Raw genomic sequence first — 20,355 nt, forward strand, 5'->3', positions numbered from 1 at the left:
ACAGAACCCCAACTGGCTGACCAACGAAGATTCATAATCAGAAACAAAGTGTTCAGTGAAGTTGAACTTGAAGAAATCCAGAAAATCTGCAAAGCAAATTACCATCAGACCACAACACAGATAGCAGTAGAGACTCCAGCAACACTTGGAATGGTGGAACAGATTGAACCAGAAGAAAGTGTGGAGCCTTTGCAAGAATTTGAAGAACCAGCACTTGAAACACCTGTTGAACCACCAGGAACTTTGACAGCAAGACAACAAGAGCTCAAGAATAAGATCATGGCTCATGCTGCAGCAAATGCAATAAGAAAGTGGCTCCCAACTCTAAAAACAGTGCCCAAGAGACACCTGGCACCTCTCATGAAAGATGTGAATACAGTACTTTCCACTGTCCAAATAATATCAATTGAACAAAGCAACCAGTATGCCTACAGTGCAGCAGTGATAGTAACACTGGGGCTCCTACAACCAAGGTAGCCCCAAAGAAAATCAACTGGAAAACCAAAGTGGAAGGTCAGGTTGGAGTTGAAAATCAAGAAACTTAGATCAGATGCATGTAACCTGAAAAATATGAAAGAGAAGAAACAAGAATGACAAAATCAAGCAATACCTGATTAGAAAGTACTGGCTGAACACCAGAAAAATTGAAGAAGCTTTGGAGATTGTGAAAGAACAAATTACAGCAACAGCCAGAAAAATTGAAAGATATGAAGCCGGAATCATCCAGTACAGACAAAATCAACTGTTTCAATCAGACCAAAGACGGTTTTACCTGAGTCTGGACCAAACAACAGACACAATAACCATAAAGCCAGAGAAAACTGCAACAATTAAGTTCTGGAAAGAACTTTGTGAAAATAATAAGAACTACAACAAAAAATGCTGGGTGGATAAAGAAGTTTGAAGGAAAATACTCACAGAACAAAATGGAACAGATGGAAATAACAACTGAAATGATCAGCAAACGAGTGCAAAAAGTCAAGAACTGGACATCGCCTGGTAGTGATCAACTTCATGGATTTTGGGACAAACATCTGAATAATTTACATGAAAAAATGGCCCAACAATTCAATGAGATGCTGCAGAAAGGAAATATCAGTGAATGGCTAACAACTGGGAGAATATACCTGATAAAAAAGGATCCAGCAAAAGGAGCAGCACCAGGAAACTACAGGCCAATAACGTGTCTGCCCACTATGTTAAAACTACTGACTGGCATCATAGCTGACAGAATTCAAGACTATCTTGAAGAAAAAAATATCTTGCCAGATGAACAGAAAGGCAACAAAGGGAAAAGCAGGGGCATAAAAGATTAATTGGCAGAATGATTCTGGAGAACTGTAAAAGCCGAAAAGCTAATCTTCACATGACGTGGATTGACTACAAAAAGGCCTTTGACTCACTCCCACACAGCTGGATCTTCAAGTGCCTGGACGCCATTGGGATCAGTAAAAACGTTGGCACCTTTATTGAAAACATGATGGAGCACTGGAAAACTGAACTGTTTGTTGGAAATGAAAGCTATGGACGTGTCAACATCAGAAGAGACATTTTCCAGGGAGACTCATTGTCCCCTCTGCTTTTCATTAATGCCATGATCCCTCTCTCAAAAATCTTACAAAAAACAAATCTCGGCTATCAAACATCTAAGAAATCTCACAAAATTTCGCATCTGATGTACATGGATGTCCTGAAGCTATATGGGAAAACGGAAACTGAAATCCAGTCTCTGACTAAAACTGTCCGAATTTTTAGCACTGATATCAGCATGGAATTTGGTTTGGACAAATGTTCGACAGTGGCATTGAAGAAGGGAAAAATCATTGAAAGTGAGGGCATAAATATGCCTAATGGCCAAACGATCAAGTGTCACCAGCCAGAGGCCTATAAATATCTGGGCATATTACAGCTGAACAACATCAAGCATGAACATGTGAAAACTGTGGTCAGCAAAGAATACACACAAAGGGTCAGAAAAATTCTCAAAAGCAAGTTCAATGGAGGCAACAACTTCAAGGCCATAAACACCTGGGCCATACCTGTCATAAGATATACTGTTGGCATTATAAATTGGACACAGGCAGAACTGGACAATTTGGACAGAAAAACAAGAAAACTCATGACCATTCATCATTCACTGCACCCTCGCAGTGATGTTGACCGGCTATATCTGCCTAGAAGATCAGGGGGCAGAGGACTCTTACAAGTAAAACAAGCAGTCAAAGAAGAAGAACATGCCCTGGCAGAATATGTAAAGCAAAGTGAAGAACCTGCTTTGGTTGAAGTCAAAAATCAGAAACTTCTCAAAGCACAGCAGACAAAAAACCAGTACAAGAAAACCGCACTACAAACTAGAGCTGACAGCTGGCACAACAAAACATTGTATGGAAAGTTCCTTGACAAAATTGAAGGAAAAGCTGATAAGGAGAAGACCTGGCTCATGAATGGGACACTGAAGAAGGAGACAAAAGGCCTGATCCTTGCAGCCCAGGAGCATGCCATCAGAACAAATGCAATTAAGGCCAAGATTGAAAAATCAGCTGATGACCCAAAATGCAGACTGTGCAAGGAAGCTGACGAAACCATTGATCATATCTTCAGCTGCTGTAAGAAAATCGCACAGACAGACTACAAACAGAGACACAACTATGTGGCCCAAATGATTCATTGGAACTCATTATTGATGTTGCCATCCCAGGGGACAGTCGCCTTGAAGAAAAACCGCAGGAAAAACTCAGCCGCTGTCAGGACCTCAAGATTGAACTTCAAAGACTCTGGCAGAAACCAGTGCAGGTGGTCCCAGTGGTGATGGGCACATTGGGTGCCGTGCCAAAAGATCTCAGCCGGCATTTGGAAACAATAGACATTGACAAAATTACGATCTGCCAACTGCAAAAGGCCACCCTACTGAGATCTGCACGCATCATCCGAAAATACATCACACAGTCCTAGACACTTGGGAAGTGTTCGACTTGTGATTTTGTGATACGAAATCCAGCATATCTATCTTGTTTAAATAATAATAAATCACATAGTCCTAGACAGGGAGCCCCTGGTGGCACAGTGAATTAAACCGCTGAGCTGCTGAACTTGTTGACCAAAAGGTCGGCGATTCAAATCCGGGGAAAGGGGTGAGCTCCCGCTGTTAACCCCAGCTTCCGCCAACTTAGCAGTTCGAAAGCATGCAAATGTGAGTAGATCAATAGGTACTGCTCCGGCGGGAAGGTAAGGGCGCTCCATGTAGTCATGCCAGCCACATGACCTAGGAGGTGTCTATAGTCAATGCTGGCTCTTCAGCTTAGAAATGGAGATGAGCATCAATCCCCATAGTCAGGCATGACTATGGGGACTTAATACAGTATCAGGGGAAAACCTTTAACCTTTACTATAGTCCTAGACATTTGGGAAGCATCCGACGTGTGATCCAATACAACTGCCAGCATAGTGATCTTGTTTGCTGTATACTATTCTTACTGTATATCAATAATAATAATATAGACATAATAACTTAACAGCAACCTAATAATATACTAATTACTCAAATATCTAGAGCCAGAGTAGTAAAGTAAAGTAAAGTTGTTTTAGCGTTGGATTCAGGCTCCGGAAGACCAGAGTTTGGTTGTTTGGACTTAGAGACTGATGGATAATGGCATAGGTGGTCCAACCCTGATCCAACAAAGATTTTATGGATTGACATGGAAAGAGAATGGAAAGGATTGCAAGGGAGGTGGAAAAAGGAACCCCCTTCCTTCTTGTTGGATTCCCATTAAGAATCATTCATGCTTTCCTGTCCCACTCCAAGCAGGTGCCGAAGGGGAGGCCACAGAGCTGACGGTTTTGCCTTTGCCAGTCATGCTACAGATGGATGCCCGGCATAAAGATTATGTAAATGGCCCCGTCTTTGCATATATTTGTGTGCTGCCCCTTTGCCTCTCCGCTCCCCACCAGAGAGTCTATGCGTGTGTGCTAAATAGTATTAAAAAGGCAGAAGCTGGGAAGCAGCTGGCTTGCTTGAATCGTGGAGAGGGATCAAGAAAAGAAAGGGAAGCGAAGAGCCAGTAGGTCATTTCGCACGGCATGCTTAACATGCTATGCTTCACTTTAACTGCTATGATTCCACCCCATGCAATCCTGGCATCAGATCTTGATTAATCTTGTGAGCTAAGCAGGGTCAGCCTTGGTTAGTACTTAGATGGGAGACCATCAATGAACATTAGGTGTTAGAGGCTCAGTTTCAGAGAATGAAACTGGTAAAATTATTCCCAAATATTACACTCTATTAGATTTACAGGGTTGTTATAAGTTGACGAATGATTGAAGAGGAACACACACATTTAGAGTCCTCAACCAGAGAGCTCTAGTGCCTCACCAAACGTTACATCCCAGGATTCCGTATGATATTTTCATGGCAATTAGAGTAGAATCGTTGCGCTATAATTATGTACAAGGATTACAATTGGATCCAATATGGAATCTATGGATGCATCTGAGCTGTAGAATCAATACAATTTCGTACCACTTTAACTGTCATGGTTCAATACTATGAACTAATGGGGATTGCAGTTGAATGCACTCTTTGGCAAAGAAGATTGAAGGTCTTGTAAAACTACAACTCCTGTGATTCCATAGCCGTGAGCCATGGCAGTTCAAATGGTGACAAACCGCATTAATTCTACAGTGTAGATAACTATCGCTTTACTTACTCCTATTCTCTCTGGCCTGGCACCGCTGCCCCCCTTTTCAGCTGGCACTTGTGCCCGGCCGCCCCCATCTCGCCTCCCTTCCCAACTTCTGCCCCTAATCCTGTTCCTTGTTCGTTCCTTGTTCAATCTGAAAAGCAAAAGCACTCAAAGTAGGTCAGCTCCTTTTTAAGGTTGGCACCCGTTCAAATCACTTTCCTTAATCCACGTGAAAAGCCAACCACGTTTTTGAGATTTCTGTGTATTTAGGATGTATTTTTGTGCTTTATTTTTTTCAAACACCACCCCCCCCCCCCCCACACACACACACACACTTTTTGTTTAAATTCTGCCTGGGCTGATGAATGTGAGCCTTAACTGCTCAATGAATTTGCAAAACCTCTTGCAAAACTCTGAGTGGGTTGGTTCTTGAGACTGTGCAGAGGAATTTGGCAACCTGGGTTTTGCCGAGTTTACTTAGTTTGAGGTGTTATCGAAGGCTTTCATGGCCAGAATCACTGGGTTGCTGTGAGTTTTCCAGGCTTTATGGTCATGTTCCAGAAGCATTCTCTCCAGATGTTTTCCCCACATCTATGGCAGGCATTTTCAGAGGTTGTGAGGTCTGTTGGAAACTAGGCAAGGGTGGTTTATATATCTTTGGAAGGTCCAGGGTGGGAGAAAGAACTCTTGTCTGTCTGAGGCAAGTGTGAATGTTGTCATTGACCACCTTGATTAACATTGAATGGCCTTGCAGCTTCCCCCAGGGTCCCCCAGGCAGGAAGCAGGCAGGCCATTCAATGCTAATCAAAGAGGCCAATTGCAACATTAACACTTGCCTCAGGCAGACAAGAGTTCTTCCTCCCTCCCTGGATATTATTTCACAGATATATAAACTCCACTTGCCTAGTTTCCAACAGACCTCACAACCTCTGACGATGCTTGCCATTGATGGGGGTGAAATGTCAGGAAAGAATGCTTCTGGAACATGACCATTCAGCCTGGAAAATTCACAGCAAACCAGTGATACCAGCCATTAAAGCCTTCGACAACACAAATATAATAATAATAATAATAATAATAATAATAATAATAATAATAATAATAAAACAAGAAAAAACAAGAAAACTCATGACCATTCGTCATTCACTGCACCCTCGCAGTGATATTGACTGGAAATATCTGCCTAGAAGATCAGGGGGCAGAGGACTCTTACAAGTAAAACAAGCAGTCAAAGAAGAAGAACATGCCCTGGCAGAATATGTAAAGCAAAGCGAAGAACCTGCTTTGATTGAAGTCAAAAATCAGAAACACCTCAAAGCACAGCAGACAAAAAACCAGTACAAGAAAGCCACACTACAAACTAGAGTTGACAGCTGGCACAACAAAACATTGCATGGAAAGTTCCTTAACAAAATAGAAGGAAAAGCTGATAAGGAGAAGACATGGCTCTGGCTCACGAATGGGACCCTGAAGAAGGAGACAGAAGGCCTGATCCTTGCAGCCTAGGAGCAAGCCATCAGAACAAATGCAGTTAAGGCCAAGATTGAAAAATCAGCTGATGACCCAAAATGCAGACTGTGCAAGGAAACTGATCATATCCTCAGCTGCTGTAAGAAAATTGCACAGACAGACTACAAACAGAGGCACAACTATGTGGCCCAAATGATTCATTGGAACTTATGCCTCAAGTACCACCTCCCAGCAGCAAAGAACTGGTGGGATCACAAACCTGCAAAAGTATTGGAAAATGAGCACGCCAAGATACTGTGGGACTTCCGAATCCAGACTGACAAAGTTCTGGAACACAACACACCACACATCACAGTTGTGGAAAAGAAAAAGGTTTGGATCATTGATGTTGCCATCCCAGGTGACAGTCGCATTGAGGAAAAACAACAGGAAAAACTCAGCTGCTATCAGGACCTCAAGATTGAACTTCAAAGACTCTGGCAGAAACCAGTGCAGGTGGTCCTGGTGGTGATGGGCACATTGGGTGCCGTGCCAAAAGATCTCAGCCGGCATTTGGAAACAATAGACATTGACAAAATTACAATCTGCCAACTGCAAAAGGCCACCCTGCTGGGATCTGCATGCATCATCCGAAAATACATCACACAGTCCTAGACACTTGGGAAGTGTTCGACTTGTGATTTTGTGATACGAAATCCAGCATATCTATCTTGTTTGCTGTGTCATAATAAAATAATAATAATAAATTCCACTGATTCATTGAGCCTTCTCTAGATGGGACTAATGATTTGATGGCCCAAAATAAACTTTGGTAAACTGCTCCTCACTAAAGGCTTCTTACATTCAGCTTCTTACATTCTTTCTATGAGACTATAATAGTCTCTGTCCATGCTCCACCAAAACCTCCATTAATAGCTCCTGCAACAAAAATAGCAGCCGAAAAACCCAGTTCTGTGAGAGGCGTTAATGAACCTAGTGTCGGGAAAGTGATGTAAAGTAAATCATTTTTTAATTAATCTTGCAAATGGGAACTGTCCCCCCTGCAAACGGAATGGTCTTATTGGTATTGAGAAATCAGGAACACCTCAACCAACAGTAAGCAGGGAGGGTTGATGGGGGCAAAGCTATAGGACATCTCAAAAAGGGGAGAGGAAGAGAGGCACCTCTGCAGACCATACCTATTTTCTTTTGTTGGCAATCTATAGAGTATAATATTGATATTTGGGGTTGCTGTGTGTGTTTCATAACCCAAGGGAGAGAAATGACATCCCCACTTCCCATAAAGTTGTCCAGCCCCGCTTTAGGTGAGGTTTCTGCTTACAGGAAAGGACAGAGAGTTGTATGGAGTTTATTTTTTTGCAAAAGCAAAGTCTGGTGCTTGGCTTTGACCCCATCCCATTTTTTAAAGCCTGGAACCTGCTTCATCCAAATCAGTAGAGTCCTTCAAAGCCTTTCTCCTTCTCCCTTCATCCTAGGCGTATGGGATCGGAGGACTGAGGAAGAGGCAGGATGCTGCCATGCTGGAGGACCGAGACAAACCCTATGTTTGTGACAGTGAGTGTGTGTCTTTGGGATCGGCGGGTGTTGGGTGGAAATGGCTTGGGAAGTCTTCAAACCTCTCCACAATCCGGCAGCCTCCTTTGCATTCTTAAACTACGTTTTGGCTGTAAAACTAAGAAATGGTTGGTGCTGCCTCTAGTTATCCAATGGCTTTTGTCTTCTCTCCAATGAGCCCTGGTGGGCTTTAATTACCACTAAAAATGGGAAGGATATTCAAACGTATCGGGAAGGCTGATAAAAAAGTGGATTTGCCTAGTGTTGGAAAACCCCGCCAAAGGGAAGACTGGATAGATGCTAATCCACTTCATCTACCATAGCTGTGTCTCATTGGATCCATATTTGTAGTTTGTAGCACTGAAGGAACTCTCCATACGAAAACTGTAAACACTTCTCCCTAAATTGCAAATCCCAGGACTCCGTAAGATGCAGCCATGACAGTGAAAGTGAACTCATAGTGCTACGTTTAAGGTGGAATGGTCCTCTGACTTGAACTATATTATTTTGGAGAGGACAGTAGACTCTCCTCCACGGCATCCTCCCCCAGATGATCATTATTCAGGCTATAAAGAACTCATCAAAAATAGGAGTCTAGTGTCTAGATTCAGGGAAATCTGGCCTTGGTCAGACCACACCTGGGATACTGTGTCCATTTCTGGGCACCATAATTGAAGGGAGATGTTGACTAGCAAGACCGCAAGAAGATCCAACCACTCCATCATCCAGGAAATAATGCCCGGCTGCTCACTGGAGGGAAGGATACTAGAGGCAAAGTTGAAGTATTTTGGCCACATCATGAGAAGACAGGAAAGCTTGGAAAAGATCACGATGCTGGGGAAAATGGAAGGAAAAAGGAAGAGAGGCCGACCAAGGACAAGATGGATGGACGGTACCCTTGAAGTGACTGGCTTGACCTTGAAGGAACTGGGAGCAGCGACGGCTGACAGGGAGCTCTGGCGTGGACTGGTCCATGAGGTCACGAAGAGTCGGAGACGACTACACGACTGAGCAGCAGCAGTTGACAAGCTGGAATGTAGCCAAAATCTAGTGCTCATTCTCTGCACACAATTATTATACCATCTTGTCGCATAGCTCGATGCAAAATTATTATTATTATTTTTCATCTCAACCATCTGGAGCAATTTCATTTTCATCAAGAGAATCATCAAGAGTGCTTCCTTCTATGTATATGTATATTTCAAAAATAGATGAAATTTTGATCATGTTCATCACCATGTCTGTATTTTTTTAGGGTCGTGCTTGTATTAATCTGTGTGAGCAAGTAATACCGTCCTTGGATCAATTATGTAAAATATATCCTGAGAAAGACCAATCCATCCTCGTCTGCTTCATCTAGATTTTTTTATTGCCCATGGGCTGTGTATAACACAGAATGGAGAAACATCTCATAATTTGGAAAGGTCCAATGGATGCAGAATTATTACATCATGCACTGGGAAGAACCTAGCAGATCTGAGTGAGTGAGGTAATCTGTAGAGACCTTTTAGGGGAAATGCTTACCATGTTGTGTGCCTCCTTCTCTCTGCTTTCAGTCTGCGGGAAGCGCTACAAGAACCGCCCGGGACTGAGCTACCACTACACGCACACACACTTGGCCGAGGAGGAGGGCGAGGAGGGTCCTGAGCGCCACACTTTGCCCTTCCATCGTAAGAACAACCACAAACGTGAGTGCCTCGCCCTGATGTTTTCTACCGAAGGATTAGTATCTCCCAACCCTGGCCTTTGGGGAACGCCAGTAGGGTCGTCTCCTTTGAGTTTATGGATTTGTTGGGTGTCTTCTCTTTGGAAAGCTCAGCCTTGACAGTTTTACATGTCTTAAACCTGACCTACCTCACAAAGGTGTGGTTGTGTTTGAACCAAATAAGGTACACAAAGACATGTTGAACAGGCAAGGGCAAACTTGGGCCCTCCAGGTGTTTTGGACTTCAACTCCCACCATTTCTCACAGTCTCAGGCCCTTTCCTCTTAAGAGGCTGAGGGGGAAAAGGAAAGGGCCTGAGACTGTGAGAAATGGTGGGAGTTGAAGTCCAAAACACCTGGAGGGCCCAAGTTTGCTCATGCCTGATATAGACGCACTAAATGCCATGACATAGCAACAGTAAGAATAGGAACCCATCACTCAGTATTGAAGCTCTTCATTTGCACCTCTGATGCCTTGAATTCAATAAATGGATCATTTTTGGATAAGGTTGCAAAAACTACCTCCTTCCCCAAGCAATAGAGATTGGAAAGCCCTTATTGGTATCCAATTGCGACTTTGTGAGCCATCCAGTCCGATTTGGTAGAAAGCACCCTTCAATATCCTTCCCCAAATAGGTCAAAACAATTATTTCCCCCATGTGTTGTCGAAGGCTTTCATGGCCGGAATCACTGGGCTGCTGTGAGTTTTCCGGGCTGTATGGCTATGTTCCAGAAAGCATTATCTCCTGACATTTATCCCACATCTATAGTAGGCATCCTCAGAGGTTATGAGGTCTTTTTGGGAACCAGGCAAGTGGAGTTTATATATCTGTGGAATAATGTCCAATGTGGGAGAAAGAACTCTTGCCTGTTGGAGGCAAGTGTGAATGTTGCAATTGGCCAGCTAACACCTCCCAACAAAGGATTCCCCCAGGCAGGAAGCAGCCAGGCTTTGAAGCTCCAAGGCTATTTAGTGCTAATTAAGGTGGCCAATTGCAACATTCACACTGTGGAAAGTCCAGATTGGGTGAAAGAACTCTTGTCTGTTGGAGGCAAGTGTGAATGTTGCAATTGATCACCTTGATTAGCATTTAATGACCTTGCAGATTCAAAGACTGTCTACTAGTATTAACAAAATCTGGCTATCAGTATTAAAAAAAAACTCTAAAATCAGGACAGGAAATAAAGAACAATACTAAAAAAAACCCAGGGGAATTCTTGACAAGAAACAATCAGGGCCAGCTAACATCTCCCAACACCTTCCCTCAGGCAGGAAGCAGCCAGGCTATGAATCTGCAAGGCCATCAAATGCTAATCAAGGTGATCTATTGCAACATTCACAGTTGCCTCAAACAGAGTTGGGTTGCGGTGAGTTTTCCAGGTTGTCTGGCTATGTTCCAGAAGCATTCTCTCCTGACGTTTCTCCCACATCTATGGCAAGCATTCTCAGAGGTTGTGAGGTAGACAAGAGTTCTTTTTATCAATCTGGACTTTCCACAGATATATAAACCCCACATGCCTAGTTTCCAACAGACCTCACAACCTCTGAGAATGCCTGCTATGTGGGCGAAACATCAGGAGAAAATCCTTCTGGAACATCGAGATACAGCCCGGAAAAATTCCTCCATGTCTTCAGTTTGGGCTGCTTTCCTTTCTTTTCTTCTTCTTTTGCCTTGCAGCTGCATTCTAATGTGCAAACGTCCATCTTTTCCCTCCCTCCCTGCTAGGCTATTGCATTTCAAAAGTTGGCATGCATGGATCATGAATCAACCTACAAAACATAATTCTAAAAAAATACAGCGGATATGTGTGTGTGTGTGTGTGTGATTCCCTCCTCTTCCTCTTGTAAGAAGCTGCCTTCATCCCATTATCTCCAGCTTCCCCACTCAACAACATTCTATTATGGTCCAAAGACCTTTTTTGCACCGTAGGTGTGCAAGGTATGAGGATTAATGAGATTCCCCACTCCCATTGCCGAGTGAGAGTCTCCACTTTTAATATCCCCCCCCCCCCAAACCAGGCGCTGTGCTCCTGCTGATGCGGACGGTTGCCTCAGCAACGTTGGTGGGTGAAGTTGGCAGGTATAATATTTCCTGCTCTGATTTATCCTTTCAATTAAATGGGACCCCCAAGGCGTCCTGGCGGTGGGGCGGCGGGGCGGCGGAAGGAAGCCGAAAGCTGGAGAGGGTTAAGCCGATTCTTCCTTCTCCCTGCTAGAGCAGGGAGAAGGAAGGTTGGATCTTTGGAGGTTGCAAAGAAGGAGCCCGGGCGAGTTGAAAGCACACCTTCTTTTCTTTCTTATTCATAAAGATTCACAACCCTTGCATCAGGCATTGAATTCAGATACAGAGGAAGTTCGGATTGTGTATGCACCCATACGTGGGCCTTCACGTCGGCAGTTGACCTATGGCGATGCCATGAATTTCATAATGTTCTTAGGCCAGAAAACCTCAGATATGGCACCTAGCATCCATTACAGTCTCCCATTCTTGAATAATAATAATAATAATAATAATAATAATAATAATAATAATAATACAACTTAATAAAAACAACAGGAAAAACTCAGCCGCTATCAGGACCTCAAGATTGAACTTCAAAGACTGGCAGAAACCAGTGCAGGTGGTCCCGGTGGTGATCGGCACATTGGGTGCTGTGCCAAAAGATCTCAGCCGGCATTTGGAAACAATAGACATTGACAAAATCACAATCTGCCAACTGCAAAAGGGCACCCTACTGGGATCTGCATGCATCATCCAAAAATACATCACACAGTCCTAAACGCTTTGGAAGTTTTCGACTTGTGATTTTGTGATATGAAATCCAGCATGTCTATCTTGTTTGCTGTGTCATACAATAAAATAATAATAATAATAATACTTTAATTTATATACCTCCCTATCCCCTCAAGGGACTCAGGGTGGTTTCCAGCATAGCAGAAAACCATACAACAACTTAAAACCATACAACAACTAAACATTATACAATAATGAACATAAGTACACAAGATATACAAATCAATCAATTAACATAGACTTAAAAACTTATGAATGTATACCCTGCCACCATCTCCCAGAGGGACTTGGAGCGGCTTACAAAGCACTCAAAGGTGTAAATGCACAAAATACAAAAATTGCAGAAAAAATAACATAAAACAATAACAGTATAAAGGTATAAAACAACGATAGTCAATCTCAGTCATGTAAAGTGCTTGGTGAAATCTGTGGGTCTTCATGTATATTCATTAAAGGAATCTAAATATGGTCGAAGGCTTATCAAAACAACCATGTCTTCAATAGTGCTAGCCAGGATTAACCCCATTTAACTTCAGATGTGGTTTTGCCAGTTCCTTCCTCTAAAATATCACCCATGGTACTGAGCATTCATTGCCGTCTCCCATTCAAGTACTAGCCAGGATTAACCCTATTTAACTTCAGATGTGGTTTTACCCTTTGTCTGAAATATCACCCATGGCACCTAACATTCATTGCAGTCTCCCATTCAAGTACTAACCAGGGCTAATCCTGTTTGCTTTTATCAGTTCCTTCCTCTGAAATAATAAACTATGGCACCTAGCATTTGTTGGCGGTCTCCCATTCAATTATTAACCAAAACTAAACTTGCTTAGTTTCTAAGATCAGGTGAGATCTGGTCTTAAATCCCTTCTAATCGTCTTCCACATTAAAGACTTGGAAAGGAGAAAGAAAATGGAGATTTTGTTTTCCTCAATCAAACTGTCCCTTTTACCTGTCCCTTCCCCTGAAATATAACTGATAGTACTTGGATTCGGTTTGCTGTGAGTTTTCCAGGCTGCATGGCCTTGTTCCAAAAGCATTCTCTCCTGATGTTTCACCCACACCTATGGCAGGCATCCTCAGAGGTTGTAAAGTTTGTTGGGAACTAGGCAAGTGGGATTTATATATCTATGGAATGTTCAGGGTGGGAGAAAGAACTCTTGTCTGCCTGAGTCGAGTGTGAATGTTGCAACTGGCCAGCTTGATTAGCCGTGACTAGCCTTGCAGTTTCAAAGCCTGGCTGATTCCTGCCTGGGGGAATCCTTTGTTAGCTCGCCTTGATTGTTTCTTGTCTGGAATTCCCTTGTCTTTTTAGTGTTGTTTTTTATTTACTATCCTGATTTTAGGACAGTAAATTAAGAGCGTAGTTCTTTATTTGCTGTCTTGATCTGACATTAATCAGTGGTCTCCCATTCAAGTACTGCTCAGGGCCAATCCTCCTTAACTTCAGAGGTGGTTTTTGCCTGTTCTTTTGTGCCACCCTGAGATGGCCAGTCAATTGCATTTGTCCCATATTATTGGGTGTCAGTATGTGCACACAACACATCTATCCATCTATGTGCACCTTGTGTGAATATTTAAGAAAACCTGTCCTTATCTGCTTGGGTGGAAATGATGTATGGGGTTGTGGCATGTTTTTTTTTGCATGTTTGTGATACTGAATCTTAAGGAGGGAGCCTCTTTGTCCGCTTGAAAATCTGTGTTGTGTAGATTTGACATAAGTATTTGCAACCATACTCTTCCATATTGGGTTGCGTTGTTTCTGTGGTTGCACACAGCAGCATTGCTGAAGGAGGGGGAGGGTGTGGAGGGAAGGCGAATGGAGAGTGAAGCCCCCATTTCTCATTTGGGGGGGGGGGGTGAGGTAGAGGCACAAGAGGCCAAGCTAAAGAATAAAGGGATCTCAATCGGGGTGTGGTTGGGTCAAGTCTAGCTGGGATTATCCTGCCCTACAACATCACAATGGGGGGAAAGCAAGAGGGAAGGGAAGTCTTCCATCTCTACCCCTCCTCCCCAACAAACGCATCCTGCATCCCATCCCTTTTCTTGTCAGTTACCATGGAGACCAGCGCATGCTGATGTAGGAGAATCTGCACAAAGGAGCAAGATGCAAGGAGGGGCTCTGGAGAGACCCACTCCCCAGAGAAAGGGGGCAGGGTTCCTGGGATCCGCTTGGATCCGGGCTGATGGATGGGCGTGGCCATTTGCTGACCCAGAGATGCCACTGCTGCTTCATTGGTGCTTCCAGCTTCCTTGCTTTTTGGCACAGATGACCTCCTTTCCTTGAATTCTACCCACAACCTGAGCAAGAATGCTGCCCATTTTGTGTCAAGATGCCTCGCCCTCTCGCACACATGCCCTACATAATGGTGGCATTCAATAACCACCTCTATGCCTTGCATTCCCCCACCGCAAAGCCTCACATTCCCTTGTTAAGCAGCTTTAACTTTATGCACTTTTCCTTTGTGTTGTTGAAGGTTTTCATGGCCGGAATTGCTGGGTTGCTGTGAGTTTTCCAGGCTGTATGGCCATGTTCCAGAAGCAGTCTCTCCCGACGTTTCGCTCACATCTATGGCAGGCATCCTCAGAAGTTGTGAGGTCTGTTGGAAACTAGGCAAGTGGGGTTTAAATATCTGTGGAATGTCCAGGGTGGCAGAAAGAACTCTTGTCTGTTGGAGGCCAGTGTGAATGTTGCAATTGGCCACCTTGATTATTTATTGTTTATTTATTTACTTTATTTCTACCCTGCCTTTCTCAACCCCAGAGGGGACTGAAGGTGGCTTACAAAATTCAGTAAAAATTCAGTGCCATGCATAAAAAACACATGCATCAAAGCATAAAACAGTTTAAACATATAAACAAAGCCTCCCAACAAAGGATCCCCCCCAGGCAGGAAGCAGCTAGGCTTTGAAGCTGAAAGGCAATTCAATGCTAATCAAGGTGGCCAGTTGCAACTTTCACACTTGCCTCCAACAGACAAGAGTTCTTTCTCCCACCCTGAACATTATTCCATATATATATAAACCTTCCAACAGACCTCACAACCTCTGAGGATGCCTACCATAGATGTGGGCAAAACGTCAGGAGAGAATGCTTCTGGAACATGGCCATACAGCTCGGAAAACTCACAGTAACACACTTTTCCTTTGCTTGTTTATCTGTTTATTCAGATAAGCAGTGAGATTGATAACCCCGATCCCATTTTTTGCTATAGGAACGTGACTTGCTTCCCATAACAAAGAATCTAGACGTCTGACATTCCCTCCCTATCGCCATGTTTATTTCCATTATTTTTATTTTTTGCATTTCTGGCTTTCTCCAGAGTTTTACAAAGAGTTGAATTGGGTCCCCGAGAACCAGCTCAGGCACACAGGTAAATCATAGGGGCCTGATGAGGCATGAGGTGCAGAAAGAGGGGCCAAGGCAGGATTGCTCAGGGCAGCTCTCTTGCCTTTGTTCCCAGAAGATTAGAGAGAATGGGCTGCCCCGTTCGATTTTATCCCATGCCACCTTTTTCTTGCTTCGGTGCCCTCTCTTTCCCATTCCTATAAAGGACTTCTCGAGGGTTGTTGGTGCGGGTGGAGAGGAAGATGGCCCAATGGTTTTCCCTTAGTAAGGTCTCCATACACAAGCAAATCCCAGTCACGGGCAAACTTTGGCCCTCCAGGTGTTTTGGATTTCAACTTCCACAATTCCCAACAGCCTACCGGCTGTTAGGAATTGTGGGAGTTGAAGTCCAAAACACCTGGAGGGCCAATGTTTGCCCATGCCTGCTCAATCCCCTGAGCAAAGCGTTGCCAACGAAGCCACTGTGTTGCATGGTTTGTGTGATCGAATTTGAAGTGATAGGAATGGACTGAGGGGAGAAAGAACGTGGAGGCCTTTGAGACCACTTTCTTCCTGACCTTGATGGCCAGAAACATGTAAGACTATTTGAACGGCATGCATGTGTACATAGGGTGCGCAAAATATCATAGCCACATGGACATGGAGTAGGATAAGATGCCAAGATACAGGGGTAATAGTTTGTGTGTTCCTTTATGGCAATGATGGGCAAGCTTTTGCGCTTGGTGTGTCAAAATTCACCAAAAAAAACCTAGCATGACTTGGGTGGTGTGTCACTTTGAGAAAAAAAAACATAATTTCGCAATATGTATAGTTCAAATAACAAAAATGTATAATTGTAATATATAACTGTATTTAATAAATCAAAAACTATTTACTACCATTATTTCCATGTACAACAATCTATGGTACCTCTTGCAGTTTCCATGCTGATTTCTCTCTATTGTAGTTTCAATGTTGTCATGAATAATGAATAGTATAATAATAATTTAATAGTAATATGATAATATACTACAATAATAATTGAATTATATACACACACACACACACACACACACACACACACACACACACACCGGTGTATGTGTGTGTGTATGTATTTATATGCACATAATTCCCATGGAGTAAACAACAAAACCACTGGACGAAATCACACCAAATTTGGCCATAAAAGACGTAGTCGTCCAATCAATCTGCATGCGGCAGTGTGTCAGCAAAAATGGCTAGGCATGTCAGTGCTAACACTCGTGTCATAGGTTGGCCATCACTGCTTTATGGGGAAGTTTTGCCCTGGCACGTGCCAGCTGTGATGAACCTTTGTATGTTGCCAAGACAAAATGGAAAAATGATGAAACTGTACTGGGTGAATGTATGGGTAGGTGGAATGAGGTTGGGGGTGGCATTCCTCCCACTCCGTAGGGGGATGGAGGTGTTTGTGGAGTGCACAGAAGGTCTCTGTGGCCCCACCCTTGATTTTGGCCTCTCCTTGCTGTTTTGCAGCTAAGAAAGCTCCGGACGGCACAGTCATACCAAATGGTTATTGTGATTTCTGTCTAGGCGGCTCCAAGAAGACCGGCTGCCCTGAGGATCTCATTTCCTGTGCAGACTGTGGCCGTTCAGGTGAGCCTCTGTGAGCAAAGCAATGCTGGACACAACTCATGATCTTTGCCACATAGGAAGCTGGGCAACTATTGACCCATGTGGCCAAACCCTGGCTGCCATTCAACATACTCTCAGTGTGGTTTAAGTGTTGGTATTCAGAGAGTCTCTGTACCACTTACGTAGAATAGTAACACGGGGCCACACATATTAATGACTGGTTCCTGTTGTGCCCTGTAAAAGAGCAAGGTGCAGTATGTTTCCACAGTGCATAATGCGCATCTGCAGTGTGAAACCGCAATGCACAATATTGCTGAATGTGCAACGTTGCTGTCAGCAGCAGAATATCTGTGTCCTGCTATTGGAAATAATTTACTCCATAATCTGAGCTCCCAGTGGCGCAATGGGTTAAACTAGTGGTTCTCAATCTGTGGATCCCCAGATGATTTGGCCTTCAACTCTCAGAAATCCTAACAGCTAGTAAAATGACCGGGATTTCCGGGAGTTGTAGGCCAAAACCCCTGGTAACCCACAGGTAGAGAACCACTGGGTTAAACCCTTGTGCCAGCAGGACTACTGACCAAAGGTTTGAATCTGGGGAAGTGGGCTGAGCTTCCATCTGTCAGCTCCAGCTTCCCATGCAGGGATATGAGAGAAGCCCCCCACAGGATGATAAAACATCCAGGCATCCCCTGGGTAATTCTCTCACACCAGAAGCGACTTGCAGTTTCTCAAATCAGTCCTGACACAACCCCCCGTTATCATAGTGAAACTTACTGCGTAAGTGACTAGCAAAATAATTTTTAATTTATAAATATATAATGTTATGTATATACATATATTGATAATAGTATTATAATGGAATACAATATTATACTACTAATAATACAATATAATAATATTAATTATATATTATATATTAAATGTAATATTACTAATAATATTACCATATAATGATATAGTACAATATAGTAATTTAATGATTGTGCTATGCTAATAATATATTGTATGTTCATTTGATTTGTAAGCTGCTCTGAGTCCCCTTCGGGGTGAGAAAAGCGGGATATAAATGTAGTAAATAAATAATAAATAAGATGCAAGTGGTTGTCAGCACTGACTGGCAGGGGCTCTCCTGGGATTCAGATGGGATGACTGCAAGTTTGTTGGGACCTTAAGCATATAATACTTGTGCTATGTGTGATGAGCTGTGGCCTCTCTTGGCTCAAGTGCAGAGCAGAGTGTAATTTATATTTCAGACCATGGATTTTTGCTATGCAACTCTACACCAAATGTTAACATAGTGCAACATATGTGGATCAATGGTCAAAGTGCATGGCTTATAACTTGTGCGACTGCAATGGATAGAAGAAAGACATGATCATGTGCCACTGTCCCAAACAACACTTACGCTGCTGTTGGTTAGATGCATCTGTTGTACATTGTCCAAACAAAAACAAAAACATTTCTGCATGTATAGTGCAACTTGGGTGTGCCACTAAGAATGTGTCAGTCAATTGGATTCAGGTCCAAGTCAGACAAAGCCACTTCCCAAACTGGTCTTTTCAAGAAAGGCTTTCAGGAGAGGCAGGAAGGCACAGCAAGCCCCACTCCGTCTCCCCTCCCAATGCCTGTTGCTTATTGCTTGCTCTTTCTTTCCCTCCAGGGCATCCGTCCTGCCTGCAGTTCACCGTGAACATGACAGCAGCCGTCCGGACTTACCGGTGGCAATGCATCGAGTGCAAGAGCTGCAGCCTTTGTGGCACCTCAGAGAACGATGTACGTGAGCCAGCCTGCTCCAAATGGAGGCCCGTAACCCCTGCTGTGTGCTAGGGTGGGCATGCATGATTCTGCACGCCAGCACACAACATGGACGGGCCTCAGCCTTAGAAGTGTTCAATGCTGGTTTCTTTGCTCCCTCCCCATACTCTGTGTGACCAAGACCTGTGACAATTCCAGCATGGCAATTATGCCTTTCCCCCTCCATCTTGACCATTCATTGGAGGTCTCAGTTGTTCAGCAAGGTGCCTTGACTGATAAATCCCCTCCTTTCCATGACTTCCCTGGTACAGCTGAGCTCCAGCTTTGCATAGGGTGAACTGGCATTCTATAATTGACATACACAGGCTTAAGTTGTACTATGCACTCAGAATTATTGTTTCGGGACAACTGCATCCAGTTGATACCACTATAAGCACTATTGAACATCTAGAAGCGTTGTGTAGATTTTTTTTTCTGTGTCAGGAGTGACTCGAATAACTGCAAGTCACTTCTGCTGTGAGAAAATTGGCCGTCTACAAGGACGTTGCCCAGGGGACGCTCCGATGTTTGATGTTTTACCATCCTTGTGGGAGGCTTTCTTCACGTCCCCACGTGGGGAGCTGGAGCTGACAAAAGGAGCTCACCTGCTCTCCCCAGATTCGAAATGCCGACCTGTCAGTCAGCAGTTCTGCTGGCACAAAGGTTTAACCCATTGTACCACCAGGGGCTCCTTGTTGTGTAGATGAAAGCACATTGAAGGACAGAGTAGCGTGTGAATGTGCATTGCTGTAGTCTTTTGCAGTGACACAATGGATTGTCAGCCATATGCATTGACCATTGATCCTCATCTATTGGATCATGTTGGCATTCAGTATAGGGCTTGTGGAATGTAAAGCTGCTGGTGCAAATTTGTGCTGAAGCAACACAGAGAGCCAGTGCGGTGCAATGGAATGTGTGTTGGACTGGAGAACCAGACTCAAATCCCCACTTGGCCATGGCCCCATTGGGTGACTTGGGGCAAGTCCATTCTGTCAGCCTCAAAGGAAACCTCCGCTGAAGAGATCTTGCAAGAAATACCACAAAAGGTTAGCCTTGAAGGCATATAAGACGTATCCAAAAAGGGGCAAAATCTTACAGCCTATGGATGCCCATCACAATCCCTAATGATTCTTACAGTTCTATTAGTTGGGATTTTATATGTGTTGTTTTTATACTTATGTCACTGTATATATACTTATGTATTGTTGCTTTAATGCGGCACTTGGAGTGCTTCTGTGAGCTGCCCCGAGTCCCTTCGGGGAGATGGTGGCAGGGTATAAATAAAGATTTATATTATTATTATTATGACACAGAAAACAAGATAGATATGCTGGATTTCATATCACAAAATCACAAGTCGAACACTTCACAAGTGTCTAGGACTGTGTGATGTATTTTCGGATGATGCGTGC

At 43.6% G+C, this 20,355-nt stretch overlaps 1 protein-coding gene across 3 annotated transcripts in view; it reads left to right on the top strand.

The window, feature by feature from the left end:
• Positions 1-20,355, top strand: part of dpf1 (double PHD fingers 1) — a 39,380-nt gene that overhangs the window by 16,909 nt on the left and 2,116 nt on the right. For 2 of the 3 annotated variants that reach the window (XM_008113827.2, XM_008113825.3), the window contains exons 6-9: positions 7,625-7,703; positions 9,260-9,391; positions 17,048-17,167; positions 18,810-18,922. In XM_008113827.2, the coding sequence (XP_008112034.1) occupies positions 7,625-7,703; positions 9,260-9,391; positions 17,048-17,167; positions 18,810-18,922 (444 nt within the window). The remainder of the gene's footprint in view (positions 1-7,624; positions 7,704-9,259; positions 9,392-17,047; positions 17,168-18,809; positions 18,923-20,355) is intronic. The other variant, XM_008113826.3, reaches the window with a different exon arrangement.

The sequence above is a fragment of the Anolis carolinensis genome, unplaced genomic scaffold (genome assembly GCF_035594765.1).
Source record: "Anolis carolinensis isolate JA03-04 unplaced genomic scaffold, rAnoCar3.1.pri scaffold_10, whole genome shotgun sequence".
Taxonomy (NCBI): domain Eukaryota; kingdom Metazoa; phylum Chordata; class Lepidosauria; order Squamata; family Dactyloidae; genus Anolis; species Anolis carolinensis.